At 36.1% G+C, this 14,213-nt stretch overlaps 3 protein-coding genes across 7 annotated transcripts in view; 1 reads left to right on the top strand and 2 right to left on the bottom strand.

Annotated features, from left to right (window-relative positions):
* The window catches only part of TyrRS-m (Tyrosine--tRNA ligase, mitochondrial), an 82,508-nt gene extending 70,069 nt beyond the window's left edge, over positions 1-12,439 (bottom strand). For 3 of the 4 annotated variants that reach the window (XR_010951321.1, XM_067776026.1, XM_067776024.1), the window contains exons 1-6: positions 12,144-12,439; positions 11,936-12,083; positions 11,693-11,877; positions 11,060-11,631; positions 10,795-10,983; positions 10,234-10,409 (exon numbers count right to left, since the gene is read on the bottom strand). Coding sequence is in view for 3 of the 4 variants with exons in the window: in XM_067776026.1 (XP_067632127.1) it covers positions 10,246-10,409; positions 10,795-10,983; positions 11,060-11,631; positions 11,693-11,877; positions 11,936-12,083; positions 12,144-12,274 (1,389 nt within the window). In the remaining variant the exon portion in view is untranslated. Of the gene's footprint in view, positions 1-10,015; positions 10,410-10,794; positions 10,984-11,059; positions 11,632-11,692; positions 11,878-11,935; positions 12,084-12,143 lie in introns of those variants that run through there. The other variant, XM_067776023.1, reaches the window with a different exon arrangement.
* mus201 (rad2 superfamily protein mus201) lies at positions 205-4,515 on the bottom strand. Of its 2 annotated transcripts, none has more exons than XM_067776022.1 (2): positions 4,293-4,515; positions 205-4,241 (listed from the first exon to the last, which is right to left on the bottom strand). In XM_067776022.1, exon 2 carries the CDS (start codon positions 4,223-4,225, stop codon positions 329-331), a length of 3,897 nt encoding a protein of 1,298 aa, XP_067632123.1. In that variant the 5' UTR covers positions 4,226-4,241; positions 4,293-4,515; the 3' UTR covers positions 205-328. The 2 variants fall into 2 exon arrangements, with proteins under 2 accessions (XP_067632123.1, XP_067632122.1); XM_067776021.1 differs by having other exon boundaries at positions 205-4,232.
* Positions 9,227-10,293, top strand: LOC137245405 (uncharacterized). Its single transcript, XM_067776027.1, has one exon. The coding sequence runs from the start codon at positions 9,333-9,335 to the stop codon at positions 10,161-10,163; it is 831 nt and encodes a 276-aa protein (XP_067632128.1). The 5' UTR covers positions 9,227-9,332; the 3' UTR covers positions 10,164-10,293.
* Positions 12,440-14,213: the final 1,774 nt, after the last annotated feature.

Below are 14,213 nucleotides of genomic sequence, written 5' to 3'. Positions count from 1 at the left end.
AATTTAGGGCAGATCTTCCCGAAAGCAGATAAGAATTCGGAACAACGGCGATATCATAATTTTTTCACAATTGTCGTATCGAATAAGTGAGTTCGGAAGGTCCGAACCAAACATAAGAGTCGGGATTGAGTACACATTTTATTTTCCATTTTGTTTTGTATTGACAGTTGCTGATTTGCTACATATATCGACGAGTCAGTAGTGTTTTTTTTTAATGATTAATTTTTATTTCTCGCAAAACTTATTCTGTTTTTATTTCGGAGGTATTGATAATACCATAACAAGCTATGTATAATACATTTTATAATTTTTCATAATAACGCTTGTTTCATGTCATGCCGATTTTTTTTTTTTTATTTTTTGAAGTTGATGTTTTAGATACAGTTTGTCTGAGCAAGGTTGCTGCTCTTTTCTTATATTGGCGCATTTTTTCTTTGTCCTTTTCTCGTTGAGGAATAACTTCTTTGGTTTCCGGTATTCGTGGTTTAAATTTACTTACTTCAGTTGCCGCACCTGTGCGTGGAATATAATCCAAATTTTTAGTATCAGAGCAATCAATCGGGGTGGATTTTAATCCATGCTGTGTTTTCTCTTTTTTCTCTCTCTTATGAGCTTGGTCTACTTTTTTTTTCTTAGTAGATACACTCTCAGCATCATCTAATTTACCAGCCATGGTATCAATCGCCTTTTGAACTCGCTTACTTACTTTTAATTCTCGAGGCTTAATGGCACTCTTGATAGTAAAATAATTACGTATGCTCTGTTGAGTGTGCTTTTCAGTAATACGGCTTAGCACAGGTTTCAGTATTTCATCAGTTTTTGTTCTTGTCCAACCAAAAACTTTTTTTGTGAATTCATGTATGGAATTAACTTCTGGGTAGCCCCAGGAAAATGGCGCATCATTATAATCAACTGTTGGGTTTAAATATGCATCGACAACTGCAGGATTAGGAAATCCTTCATATAACTCAATGTTCTTCAATTTTTTTCGTAGATTGAGACGGGAAGTGCTACCAGCGGGATGATTTGAATCCTTTTGTGTTTTTAACCAATCTCGAAATCGACACAATGATGCAATCACAGTAGTAGTTGATACATCGCTATTATAAGTCTTTTCTTGTATGCCTTTTGATGTGCTAGAAAACGTTGCCAAAATTTCTAAAGCAGTGACCGCACCAATACCATGTATACCTGTTGTGTAATCACTGCCGACCAGGCAAGCTAATTGTATAAGTTTTTCACGATCACAGTTAAAGCTTTGCTTAATTTTATCAGATTCGAATTTCAAAACATGTTTATTTTGTTCGAAAAAATTCTTATAGACAGTTCTACCTCCGAATAACCAAATGTCACTATCATCAGTGATGGTTCCATCTGTTAATTTTGCTGATTCTAAGAACGCACATTGTGCTTCAGCCTCCATCGGAGCTATAATGTAAGGAATGCCGAAAAGTTTTAGTAAACTTTGACAGTCGTTGTGCATATTTTGGTTGATAGTCGTACCCATTCGATCTTGGCGGTTGCGCTCGTTCTCTAAATTAAGTCGTTCTTTTTCCAAATCTGTGGCCATTGTTTTTAATTGTTCAGCAGTTTTTTGTTGTTTAAAGTCAATAACGCTTTTTTCCAATAAATCCTCGGATATCAGTTGTGTATTATCTGCCTTTGAACTGGTCGAGTCTTTGAATAATGTTTTCGATGCTTTTGAAAGTTTTTGCCCATGACCAGAAGATTGATGACCTTTACCTGTAGAGCTCTTTCGTTGAGATAATGGTAATTTTTTCACAAAGAAAGGAGACTTTAACCCGGGTGTATGTTTCTCTTCTGGCTCAATTGGATTTTTTTCTGGTGTTCGTTTTATCACATATTCAGTTTCGAAATATTGATTTATACTATTAGTTTTTGACGAAACTATTTTTGGTGATTTACTTGACTCTATTACTGGTGCAAGTTTTTGATCATCACTATCATATATTTCAATAGTTTCAAAACTGATATTCGATTTTTGTATGTTCATTGCATCTAGGTTTATGTTTTTAATGTCTCCAACTTGTTTTTTTAAGTCTTCCAGTATGGAGGTCATGGTAACCTTATTATCTTCAGCGGCTCCTGTATTTGGTGCGAGTTTTGTTGTGCCCGTCTGCTTAATATTATCAGACTTTTCTGTTTCGTCTTGTTGCTTGCTGACGCCGCAATCAATCGACGTATTAATATCTCTTTTAAAAAGTACAGATTCATCGCTTTTGGTGAAAGTTTGGAACAAATTATTTTCATTATTTAAAGCAGTTTCCTCCTTGGAAGATATAAAAATATCTGCGAACATATCGTCTTCCAGGTCTACTCGATTCTTAGGCCTTATAGTAATTTCCAAGTTTTTTATATGCTTGTTATTTAATGGTGGCTGATTTGCATCCACCTCTTCTAAATCCGAATCTGTTTCGGAATCATCGCTCACTTCAATGCATATCCCTTGACTAACTTCTATCGTTTCGTGATTTTTTTCTAAACTTTCATGAATTCCTAGACTTCCTTCTCTTCCATACATGCTACATTCCTCAGGCGGTTTATTGTCGCTACTTAAAAATATATCTGCATCAGTTTGAGTTGAAATCTGAAAGGGCTTTTTTACATCAATTGAAACAGTTTCCTTATTTGGAGATTTGAGAACGTCTGAAAATATATCGCCTTTCAGACCTTCGACATGCATTGGCCTTATGGAAGCATTTGACAATGGCTTATTTGTATCGACTCTTTCTAAATCCGAATCACTTTCCGAATCATCGCTAATTTTAAGGCAAATCTCTTGACTATCTTCTTCAGTTGCATTGCATTTATTCTCTGTCACCAAACTTTCATTTCTTTCTCCACTTTCTTCCCCATACATAACAAATGATGCTGGTTTTTCGAAACTTGTTTCTTCATCTTCACTTGCTAATTCGCACTGCGTTTTATCCGCAATTGTATGTATTTCTTCGTCGTTCAATCCGCCATACTCAATCATATAGGCACGAGCAGGCCCTATTGCTGTTTTTTGTAATTGATTACGTTGCTGCCGATTTAGTTTAATAATTTCGTTAGACTCGTACTCATAATCTACTTCGTCGTAAACATTTTCCAAATTATCATTCATTGATAATGCAATAGCCATTTCTAAGTCGGTGGTATATTTTTCATTGGCATTTTCTTGTTGATTTTCAGATATTCCCCCTTCATATTTGGTTTGGCTTAATTCTTTGCTCTCATTTTTGTTTGCTTCATTTTTCGTGGTATTCTTTAAATCTCTTACTAGGGTAAATCGCACTGCCTCATCGGAGCATACTGGCTTTACACTATGACTAACGTTTTCAGGATCCAAAATTCCCTCTTCAGTAAACATATTTTGTAAATCTGTAAAAGTTAATGTTTTCCCACCCATTTCTTTCTCGGTTTCTTCGATACTTTGTTGAACTAAACGTCGTTTAAGTAATCGTTTCATTTGGAAAGAACTAAAATCGTCACTGCAGGAAGGTAGATCACGTAGACGGCCCCATGACGATTGCTTTCGTGTTTCTTTAATATCAACTAATATTTCATGTCTCACCTCTGGTGGCAGACTTTTAAAGTGCTCGCTACGGACATCGATAGCCTGTAAATTTGCATTGTATTCCCGCCAAGGATTAGAGTCATCAAAGGAACTGTCATCTGTTGATGTGGATGATTCCAATGAAAGGTTGGTTTTATCATGTTTGATTTCATTTTCCGTTTCGCTTCCGTTTACGGGTTCGGGTAATTTAAAAATATCGTCATTTTCATTTTTATCACTTCTCAAACTGTTTTGCCTCTTACTTGGTGATTTTATCAAAAGTTCAGCATTAATGCCAAGTGCTTGTTGCACAACTTGCTCTTTAGCCAATGACTGAAGTAATAAAGTTTGAATACGGTCCGCTTCACTATTTAGTTTACTTCGTTGAATTTGCCTTCGGATAATGGTGTCCCGTTTAATTTGCGGGACACATCCATCAAAAACAAAAATAGGGCGGACCCTGTAATAGAGCAGTTTGCATAACCGGTGAAAGAGGCCTAGTAAATGAGCATGCGGCAACAAAGACCCTTTACTATCTTGATAACCTTTAACGACCTGATGTAGCCAAATAGATATATCAACGGCCAATATCTTGCCCTCCAAGGCCTCTACTGGTACAGGGCTGCCACATTGTTCAACGAGTTTCCAAAGACCTGTTACTCCCATTATAAACCTACAGAAACTTAAAAATATTGTAATTTTCATTTTTTACTTCTACAAATGTTTCCCTTACTTGGTGACTTTATTAGAAGTTCAACATTAATGCCAGGTGCATTGTGCACCTTAACCTTAATAGTAATAACCAAGTGCCTGCTCCACAGCTTGCTTTTTAGCTAATGGCTGTAGTAATACAGTTTGTTTACGCTCCGCTACACTATTTAGATTACTTTGTTGTTGTTATACTCGAAAATCTGAATTTTACTTAACAAATAACGATCATATGGTATATGATATCGATCAGAATGTTTTCAATGAGCCCAATGTCACTTCTTATGTCAATTCACACGGCCAATTCTTACCTCAATGGTGCTTTCTGTAAACACAACATGCTGATCAATCGTTGAGCGATTAGGGCCGTTCCATTGGTTTATCGAGCTCTGGCTCTGGCTCAAATCTCATTGGAACGATCTAGATCAACTTTATGAGAGCTGGCAGCACTAATATAAAACATCTGTTTTGTAGAAAATAAGAAACGTACACAAAATTTTAAGATACTGATAGAATTATTACCATTTAAATAGTTTCGCACGTAAGCAAACTGTTTATTTTCCTTACATCATCTTCAAGTTGTTTACTCTTTCAGTGTTCTTGCTTTTAAATATGGCGAGATCTTTTATGTATACACAAATGTACACGTATTTAGTTCAGTGCTACAATGGCTCAACTATATGGTTGGCTCATCTCACCAGCTGATTTTATTTTTTTCATTTCACTGGAGTAGGGATTGTCAGAAGGAGATGGCAAACTTAAAAAGAAACCAACGAATTTACAACATTTTCTTACTACTTACAAATGCTGCTAAGTTTTATGTTTTCATTCCAGTCCATTCGCCTAACACCATCACGCTAATTTTAGCAATGTGAACAAAGGTATGTTATTGCTGTAGAGATGAGCCAACCATATAGTTGAGCCATGAGTGCTACCAACTCAAAAGTGGTTAGCTGTCAAAAAATCTACTACAGAAAACGAAACGAACAGAACTGCTATACGGATCAGAAATTGAACCAGATAAATATCAGGATCACAACGTTGTTGTTGCATTTGCATGTTAAATTTCTATCCGTATCTCGCTCAAGTCTCAATGGAACGTAACTATTATTTTCTGCACGCACTGTACGGTTGGTATTTTGAGTCAAATCACTCTGCAAACATTTTGTTCGCTACCATTGTGAATTCATGCAAGTGACGAATGTTTGATAAAAACGTTCACAATAGCAAAGAGGCTCGATCACCTGTTCAATCGCTGTTCGATTACTTAAATCATTTGCGCAATAGTAGTTACGTTCCATTGAGACTTGAGCGAGATACGGATAGAAATTTAACATGCAAATGCAACAACAACGTTGTGATCCTGATATATATCTGGTTCAATTTCTGATCCGTATAGCAGTTCTGTTCGTTTCGTTTTCTGTAGTAGATTTTTTGACAGCTAACCACTTTTGAGTTGGTAGCACTCATGGCTCAACTATATGGTTGGTTCATCTCTACAGCAACAACATACATTTGTTCACATTGCCAAAATCAGAGTGTTGCTGTTAGACGAATGGAATGGAATGAAATCATAAAACTTAGCAGCATTTGTATGTAGTAAGAAAATGTTGTAAATTCGTTGGCTTCATTTTAAGTTTGCCATCTCCTTCTGACAATCTCTACTACAGTGAAATGAAAAAAATAAAATCAGCTGGTGAGATGAGCCGACCATATAGTTGAGCCATTGTAGCACTGAACTAAATATGTGTACATTTGTGTATACATAAAAGAATTCGCCATATTTAAAAGCAAAAACACTGAAAGAGTAAACAACTTGAAGATGATGTAAGGAAAATAAATAGTTTGCTTACGTGCGAAACTATTTAAATTACAATAATTCTATCAGTATCTTAAAATTTTGTGTACGTTTCTTCTTATTTTCAACAAAACAGACGTTTTATATTAGTGCTGCCAGTTCTCATAAAGTTGATCCAGATCGTTCCAATGAGATTTGAGCCAGAGCCAGAGCTCGATAAACCAATGGAACGGCCCTAGTAGCTCATGATGGAATTATAGAAGGTAGCGCATTGCGCATGTAAACATTGGTTCAGCTGTTTTTTATGGGCAATTTTTACGTCATTTTCCTTTAGCACTTGTTTTTTTCTCCCTTTTTTTCATTCGCTGAAGCAGTCAAGAGTGACGTAGATGCGCAGAACGAAGCAATTTTGAACTCGTGAATGTACAGTCTTCTGTGTGTGATTTGTGATAAAAGCTGTGTTTTTTTCACATCTTAGTACGTTTACGGTTAAACTTTATATGGACTGCTAAACGACAAACTTTAAATACACCTCTGAAATTCCTACGCATAAAATTAGTACTACTAAATTTCAATACGCATTATACTCAGATGTAACTGAAATATGTGTCTAAGTTTCACCCTCTGCACAAATTCTATGTATTCTATGCGCGTCGGCTATTTATCACAAATGATTGAGCTATATGTTATACACGGAAATACAACAGAGGGTACTGTAGCTAGTTGTTTAACCACGGCCGCTAGATGGGTCTCCTAAGCGGGGATGGCCTTTTTTTTACGCGCAAATGAAACGTATGCGCGTGCAAAAAAAAAACGTTTTTAATAATTCCAATTTAAAATACCGTTCTAAATATAACACAAACTATATATATTAGGGTGGGCCGATTTGTATGGACGAAAGTTAACCGATGTCGCGCCTCAATTTTTCGATAGGATTTGGGCTCAGGAAAAAAGTTCCACTACGCATACCCAAAAATATAATTTTCGAGCCTGCGAAATTTCATTTTTTTTTTACTTTTTTCGACCTTGATTTTTAAGGTTTTTTCATGACATACTAAAAAAATTTTCATATGTATACCCTATCCGACCCAAAAATGTCCGCTAAAAACGTTGGCGATAACAGTTTTTTGAAAAAAAAATTTTTCACAAATACAATCGCATATCGGTTAATAAATCGACCCAGTCTAATATATATACATTTCAAAGCTTACACAAAGCTTCCAACAATTAAAAAAATTTTCATCAGTTTTCCAAATGATTAACGACTTTCACAAAATGTCTGAGTGCAGTTTTGTAGCTCTCCTAACTGTAGTGTAATAATGTGCAAGTTTCAAGAGGGTGTTCGTATTTTTTTCCATACACCGCATGAACTAAATTTGTTTTTATATGGAAGATATGGGCAACACCCTCGGGAAAAGAAATTTTTAAAAATTAACGGTAATTCTCAGCTACTTGCACAGTATTTAACTACAATTGAATGACTGTAAGACTGCACATTCAGAAATTTTCTAAAAACCGTTAATAAAAAGTTACGAAAATTGATAAAAATTTGATTAATTTAACTTTAAAAATGCAATTTTATCTTAGAGTTGTATTTTCAAGCAAAGTGGTGAATTAAATAAGTTAAGTGATTTTTGTTGAAAATTTATTTTGAACCGAACCGAACCATTTTTTTTTTTTTTGTGGTTTTCGGTTTTTGTAGTTAAAAAAAAAACGTGTCGGTTCGTGGTTCGATTAAAAGCGGGTGGTTCGGTTCACGTACCGGTTCGGTTCGAACAGGTGTGAGCCCTGGTTTTTAATTCGTCCAACGCTACGTTCACTCAACGAGTTTATGCGGATATCAGGCAGTTCTTCGACATCTTTAAGTGTTGGTTATGATCGATATGTTTCCTCTTAATATTATAAAGCCCCATTCCAAATATCCCAATTGGTTTCCCGCAAAAATAGTTCCTGCCAACTATGAACTCCCTGGAAGAAGATTTTTGCACAAATTTCCGGAGATGGAATTCGAAGTTCAAAACAGCTGTTTTGTGTGCACTTTATTTTCAAATCAAGATATCTTGAAGTATTTGTAGAATGTGTCAAGCATACGCATTTCATCGTTTAATTACTTCTTTTCTTTTTTAATAGATCCAATAGCTTTGCTTTACAGAACAGGTGGAAGTGCTAAATTATGCATTAGTACTAGTAAAAAGGTGGTTTTTTGTACCTGCATTCGTTAAATCAAGTGTCTCATTTGCGCTTCATTGCTCAAGGATCGTACCGCACAAACACGTTTGTTGTTTCGGCACAATCTAGCTCCAGAAAAATGTTTGCAAGTGAGGTAGATCACTACAACAAGTGTGAAATATCCAGGAAGTCCGTTTCCTTAAAATTTATGAATATCTATTTCATTGGGAAGTTGGCTCAACTCGCCGTTCATATAACATAATTTCTTTTTTTGGGTATGTTGGAGGGACTAATATAATTTCTATCACCCAACCAAGGCGAATCCATACCAGGTGGTGGCAAAGCGAATTCAACCAATTCGCCGTATAGAAGAATGTCAAGTCAAAAGAAAATTGTCGTTGATTTCGACTAACTGACATGTTGCAGTACAAGGCGTTGCATGGAAAATTATCAAGAAGAAGCAATCAGCTGTTGGGATAACATCACCTGGTACCGAATTCGCCTTGCACCCAACCAAGTTGACTAAATACAAGATGATGCAAAGTGAAATCAACTAAATTTGCCGTACGGCAGCATCAAATCGAAAGAAATGTAGCGTGGATTTCGTTTTACTGACAGCCTGCTGTACTAAATGTTGTCCCGAAAATAGAAGGAACAAGCAATCAGCTAATGGCACAAAACCATCTTCTACTTAATCGCCTTGCACCAACTGACTGACGGACATGTTTGCAACCAAGGCGAATTCAGTAGACGTGGTGTTATCCCAACAGCTGATTGCTTCTTCTTGATTATTTTCCATACAACGCCTTGTACTACAACCTGGCAGTTAATCGAAATCAATGAAAGTTTTCTTTTGCCTTGACATTCTTCTGCACAGCGAATTGGTTGAATTCGCTTTGCCACCACCTGGTATGGATTCGCCTTGGTTTGTAACATATCAATAAAAATTTTCTCTGCAAGCGACCATTGTGAATAGCTCAGAAGAAGAAGCGGCATGAATTGGAGACCATGTGTCTTTGTTTTGATTGTTAAATTTTTCTTGAGTTTCACACAACTTTCAACAGTTTTTTTTATAGAAAAGACCATAAAGTTAATCATATGGATGACAATTCGTCCGACAGCGATTATAATGTGGAAGAATGTGTGAAGCCACAGCGGGTGCGACAAACAGCGAATGGCGACTCAGCGGATTTGTTAGGAAATTTCGATGATGTCAAAAGACAGCAAATATTCGATGGCACTTATGAGGAAAAGGAAACGGATCGAAATCCTAGCGATAGTGAGACTGATGAAGAAACGGACACAGAAGGTGTAGATCTGGACGATGAAGAATATGGAAACGGTGGAGTTGAAAATGAAACCATTAAAACGAATGGTACCACCAGCGGCAAAACTGCAGGAAATAATTTACATGCCAGTGACACCGAGGATAAAGACGAAGTGAAAACGAATATAACGAAAGAGCAATTGGCAACATTAATGCGTGGATCGGCGAAGGCTAACCGTCATGTGCTCTACGTAACAAATTTAAATTTTGAAACTACAAAGGGAGATTTGGAGGATCATTTTGCCAGTGCTGGCACGGTTAAAGGAGTGCGTATACCGAAGAATCGACGTGGTGGATTTGCTTTTGTTGAAATGGCGGACGTTGAAAGCTACCAACGAGGCTTTCAACTACATAATTCTACCTTGCAAGGACGCACAATTAAAGTGCAATTCTCAGAGGCAGGCAAGAAGAAATCTGCTAATAAGAAAAATATACTAAAACAGAAAAATAGGAAATTAGCTGAAATGCGTAATGAACGAAAAACATTTACGAAGAGTGGAAAATTCTATGATAAGAATTTGAAAAAAGAGAAAGCTAAGGACTTGTTGGCACGGAAACGTTGGCGCAAACCAGCAGGAGCGGCAAGGGGATCGAACACTTAGTTGCATTTCTTTTAATAGAATTAAGACTCTTTATCTTTAACAAATTATGAATTTTAACATAAAACAATACCTTGTAATGCGTCTATTTCAACCAGCGTACAATATAGAAATTCTTTTTCCCCACGCGTAACAGTGATAGTCCATTTTTGAGTATGTGAATGCCAGATGTAATAATTTCAGCAATATTTTGAACGCGTTTTTGATTTATATAAAATCCGCCAGCAGCAATTATGCGTATAGCATCGCCTGAAGAGATATTCAGTTAGCTTCAAATTGTCTTCAAATCTATATTTTAACATCAACGTCTGAGTAGAGGATCAATTTGGCTTAAAGTTCGAAAGGAACTATCTCAGCAAAGGGCTAAGAAAAGTTCTATATCACAGTTCAAAACTTTATTGAAGGGTGCTGTCTCACAATTCGTTTCAACCCGCCAACCAAAGCTTAAAGTGTGAATTTAGAATGAGATATTGTTTTTAAAACAAATACTCTGATTGTATATCTGAGATAGTACGTTTTTGAAAATATTCAAGAGATAAGACTTTTTCACAGAAATTCTGAGTTGAAGCAGTTTCGAACCGAAAGACAAGGCGATATACCACTGAGTCGTTTATACGATATAAATAATACTTACCCTCACTATTAAAGCATTTAGCCTTCATTGCTATATCCAGAATTGAAGTACCCGGCTCAAGTAGTATTTCAACGACAGTAGCGCCAGCAAAAACCTTTTTTACTTCGTCGTAGTTCAGTTCACCCAAACCGTCGACACTACCTCTGTAAAGTGCGTCTGTTACGCGTTCAGCTTGTTTCAGTCCCTTTTCTATATTAGATAAAATAAACAATTATCTTAAATACTTCCTTAATAAAACAATTTGAAAAAACATATGTATAAATACCTCCATGTACTAGCAACGTTACATCTTCTGCTAATATTGTTTGCGCTTTACGCTTTTCTGGTTCTTTACGATGCTCAACCATCAATTGCTCTACTTCTTTTAATGGTATAAAGGTGAACAAATGCAATAATTTTTCAACTGCTGAATCTGGTATGCGTACAAAGAATTGGTATAATGCAAATGCTGATGTTTGCTCCTCATCCAACCATACAGCATTACCAGCTGATTTACCAAATTTATCACCTTCTTCATTAGTCACTATAGGTACAGTCATACCATAGACAGGTTTTTTAACTACACGACTTATCAACTCATGTCCAGTCATCAGATTGCCCATCTGATCTGAGCCTCCCATTTGAAAACGACAATCGTACGTACGACATAAATGCAACCAATCATATGCTTGAAAAATTTGATAGGTAAACTCTGTGAAGCTCATGCCACCTTCTGCTTCCAATCGTGTTTGAACGGAGGAACGTGATAGCATGGATCCCATACGAAAATGTCGACCCATATTAGCAATGAAATCTATGAGGGTCATATTCGCATACCATTCAGCATTATTGACGACACTTAGGGAAAAATTACAAGAAATACAATTTTTAAGGCAACGCTTGTGCAAACATTTTTTACCGTAAATCAGGTAGCTTTCGCTTGTTCCTGCTTTCATCATGTAAATAGTTTTGGTGATTTTCGAAAATGCGCTCTAATTGACTTGTTATGCTTTTTAAATTTGTTTCTATTTCGGTCTCACCCATCTGATTGCGTTCCGTTTTGCGTCCACTAGGATCGCCAATTAAGCCAGTGGCACCGCCAACCTAAAGACCACACATTTTATAAAAGTTTTTTAGTGTTTTCAATTATTATGCCTCACACCAGTGCAATTGGATTATGTCCGGCACGTTGGCAGTGTATCAAACCCATTATTACTAGGAGATTGCCAACATGTAAGCTATTAGCAGTTGGATCAAAGCCGGCGTAGACGGTTTGAACTCGTTTTGTGAAGAGCTCCTTCATTTGATCACTATTAAATTTTGTTATCATATAACCATGACCATATTAATTTAGTTACAAAATTACTTACTTCGCCGTATCTGGAAATATGTCTTGAAAAAAGCCGCGCTCTTTCAGTGCAAGTAGGTTTTTGTATGTAATACTTCGCTTGATTACAACACGTTGAATTTGTGTTAAAAGTTCTGCCTGCCTCCGTATCATATTGTTTTAACTTTTTATTTTGTTTATTCTCTAATGTAAATCTAGTTTTATTATATAAATATTTTTATCTCCAGCTAAAGCTTAAACAAACCGGTTGAATAATTAGTGAGGTTAAAGCTGGAGACATTGGTGCTTTATCGGTAACCGTATCGGTTTAGCGTCGTAACGATAAACAGCTGATTAAGGCCAAATTAAACTTCCTTAACCCTAACGCCATAATTGTAACCATACCCATATCCATATCCATCTCCAATGTGTTCGATTAATGGTGCCTTAACCTAAAAATCGTAAAAATTTAATAAAAATTAAGAAAACGCAAAAAATTACAAACATATTACACAAAAAATAAGTCTCTTAGTCAAAACGTATTCAAAACAATAAATAAAATATACAAAATGTTAATAAATTCGCCAACTCAAATATTTTTAGGTTATGGATATGGCTACAAACCAAAAACCAATTGGTTGGCTATGGTATGGTTATGGCGCTAGTGTTATGTTATGTCACAATTAATCGATTACATTGATTTCCATAAGGTAGGTTCGATCAGCTGTTTTATCGGGTTGTGGTTTTATGGTTATAAGTCACCATTAATTGGCCTTTTACGTTAGGGATACGTCGTTACGACGGTAAACCAAAACCCAATTGGTTGGCTACGATACGGTTACGACTTTAGCGGCACCAATAATCGATTGCATTGATTCTCATAAGGTTGGTCGAATCAGCTGTTAAAAGGTTACCGATACGGTTACCGATAAAGCACCAATGTCTCCAGCTTGAAGGTTGGTCGAATCAGCTGTTAAAAGGTTACCGATACGGTTACCGATAAAGCCCAATGTCTCCAGCTTTAAGGGCGAATTAATGGTGACTTATAACCATAAAGCCATAACCAGATAAAACAGCTGATCGAATCTACCTTTAGGAAATCAATGTAATCGAGTTAGCGTTATGGTACGGCACCATTAATCGATTACATTGATTTGCATAAGGTAGGTTCGATCAGCTGTTTTATCTGGTTATGGCTTTATGGTTATAAGTCACCATTAATTCGCGCTTTATCGGTAACCTTTTAACAGCTGATTCGACCAACCTTATAAGAATCAATGCAATCGATTATTGGTGCCGCTAAGATCGTAACCGTATCGTAGCCAACCAAATGGGTTTTGGTTTACCGTCGTAACGACGTATCCCTAACGTAATCAGCTGTTTATCGTTACGACGGTAACCGATACGGTTACCGATAAAGCACCAATGTCTCCAGCTTGTAATGGTGCCATACCATAACGCTAACGCCACAACCATACCATAGCCAACCAATTGGTTTTTTATTTAATAATTTGGGAAAAATTAAAAAACGTGACATCAGGACGGACAAGGCGACAGCTGTTTCGATTATACCTTGTAAATCTCTTCAAAGCCTTTACAAGTTATAATCGAAACAGCTGTCGCCTTGTCCGTCCTGATATCACGTTGTTTAAATATTTCCCAAATTATTAAATAAATTATAAAATTAAAAAATTGCTTCAAATAAATGTTTTCATACATTTAAAAAAAAAAAAAAAAAGCAATACGGGCAATCCCCGATTATTAAATCATACAAACAGACAAAATTAGTTTTTGGTTTCTCGCCATATCCATAACCTAAAAATATTTGAGGTGGTGAATTTAATAACTTTTTGTAGATTTTAATTATTATTTGGATACGTTATGACTAAGAGACTTATTTTTTGTGGAATATGTTTGTAATTTTTTGCGTTTTCGTCATTTTTAAGAAATGTTCACTACTTTTAAGTTAAGGCACCATTAATCGATCACATTGGAGTCGGTTATGGATATGGGTATGGTTACGAATATGGCGTTAGGGTTAAAGGCCAAATTAAACTTCCTTAACCCTAACGCCATAGTCGTAACCATACCCATATCCATAACCATCTCTATT

The sequence above is a fragment of the Eurosta solidaginis genome, chromosome 3, assembly GCF_040869045.1.
Source record: "Eurosta solidaginis isolate ZX-2024a chromosome 3, ASM4086904v1, whole genome shotgun sequence".
Classification (NCBI taxonomy): Eukaryota; Metazoa; Arthropoda; class Insecta; order Diptera; family Tephritidae; genus Eurosta; species Eurosta solidaginis.
Note: the sequence above shows the minus strand (reverse complement) of the source record. Positions and strands in the feature narration are given on the sequence as shown.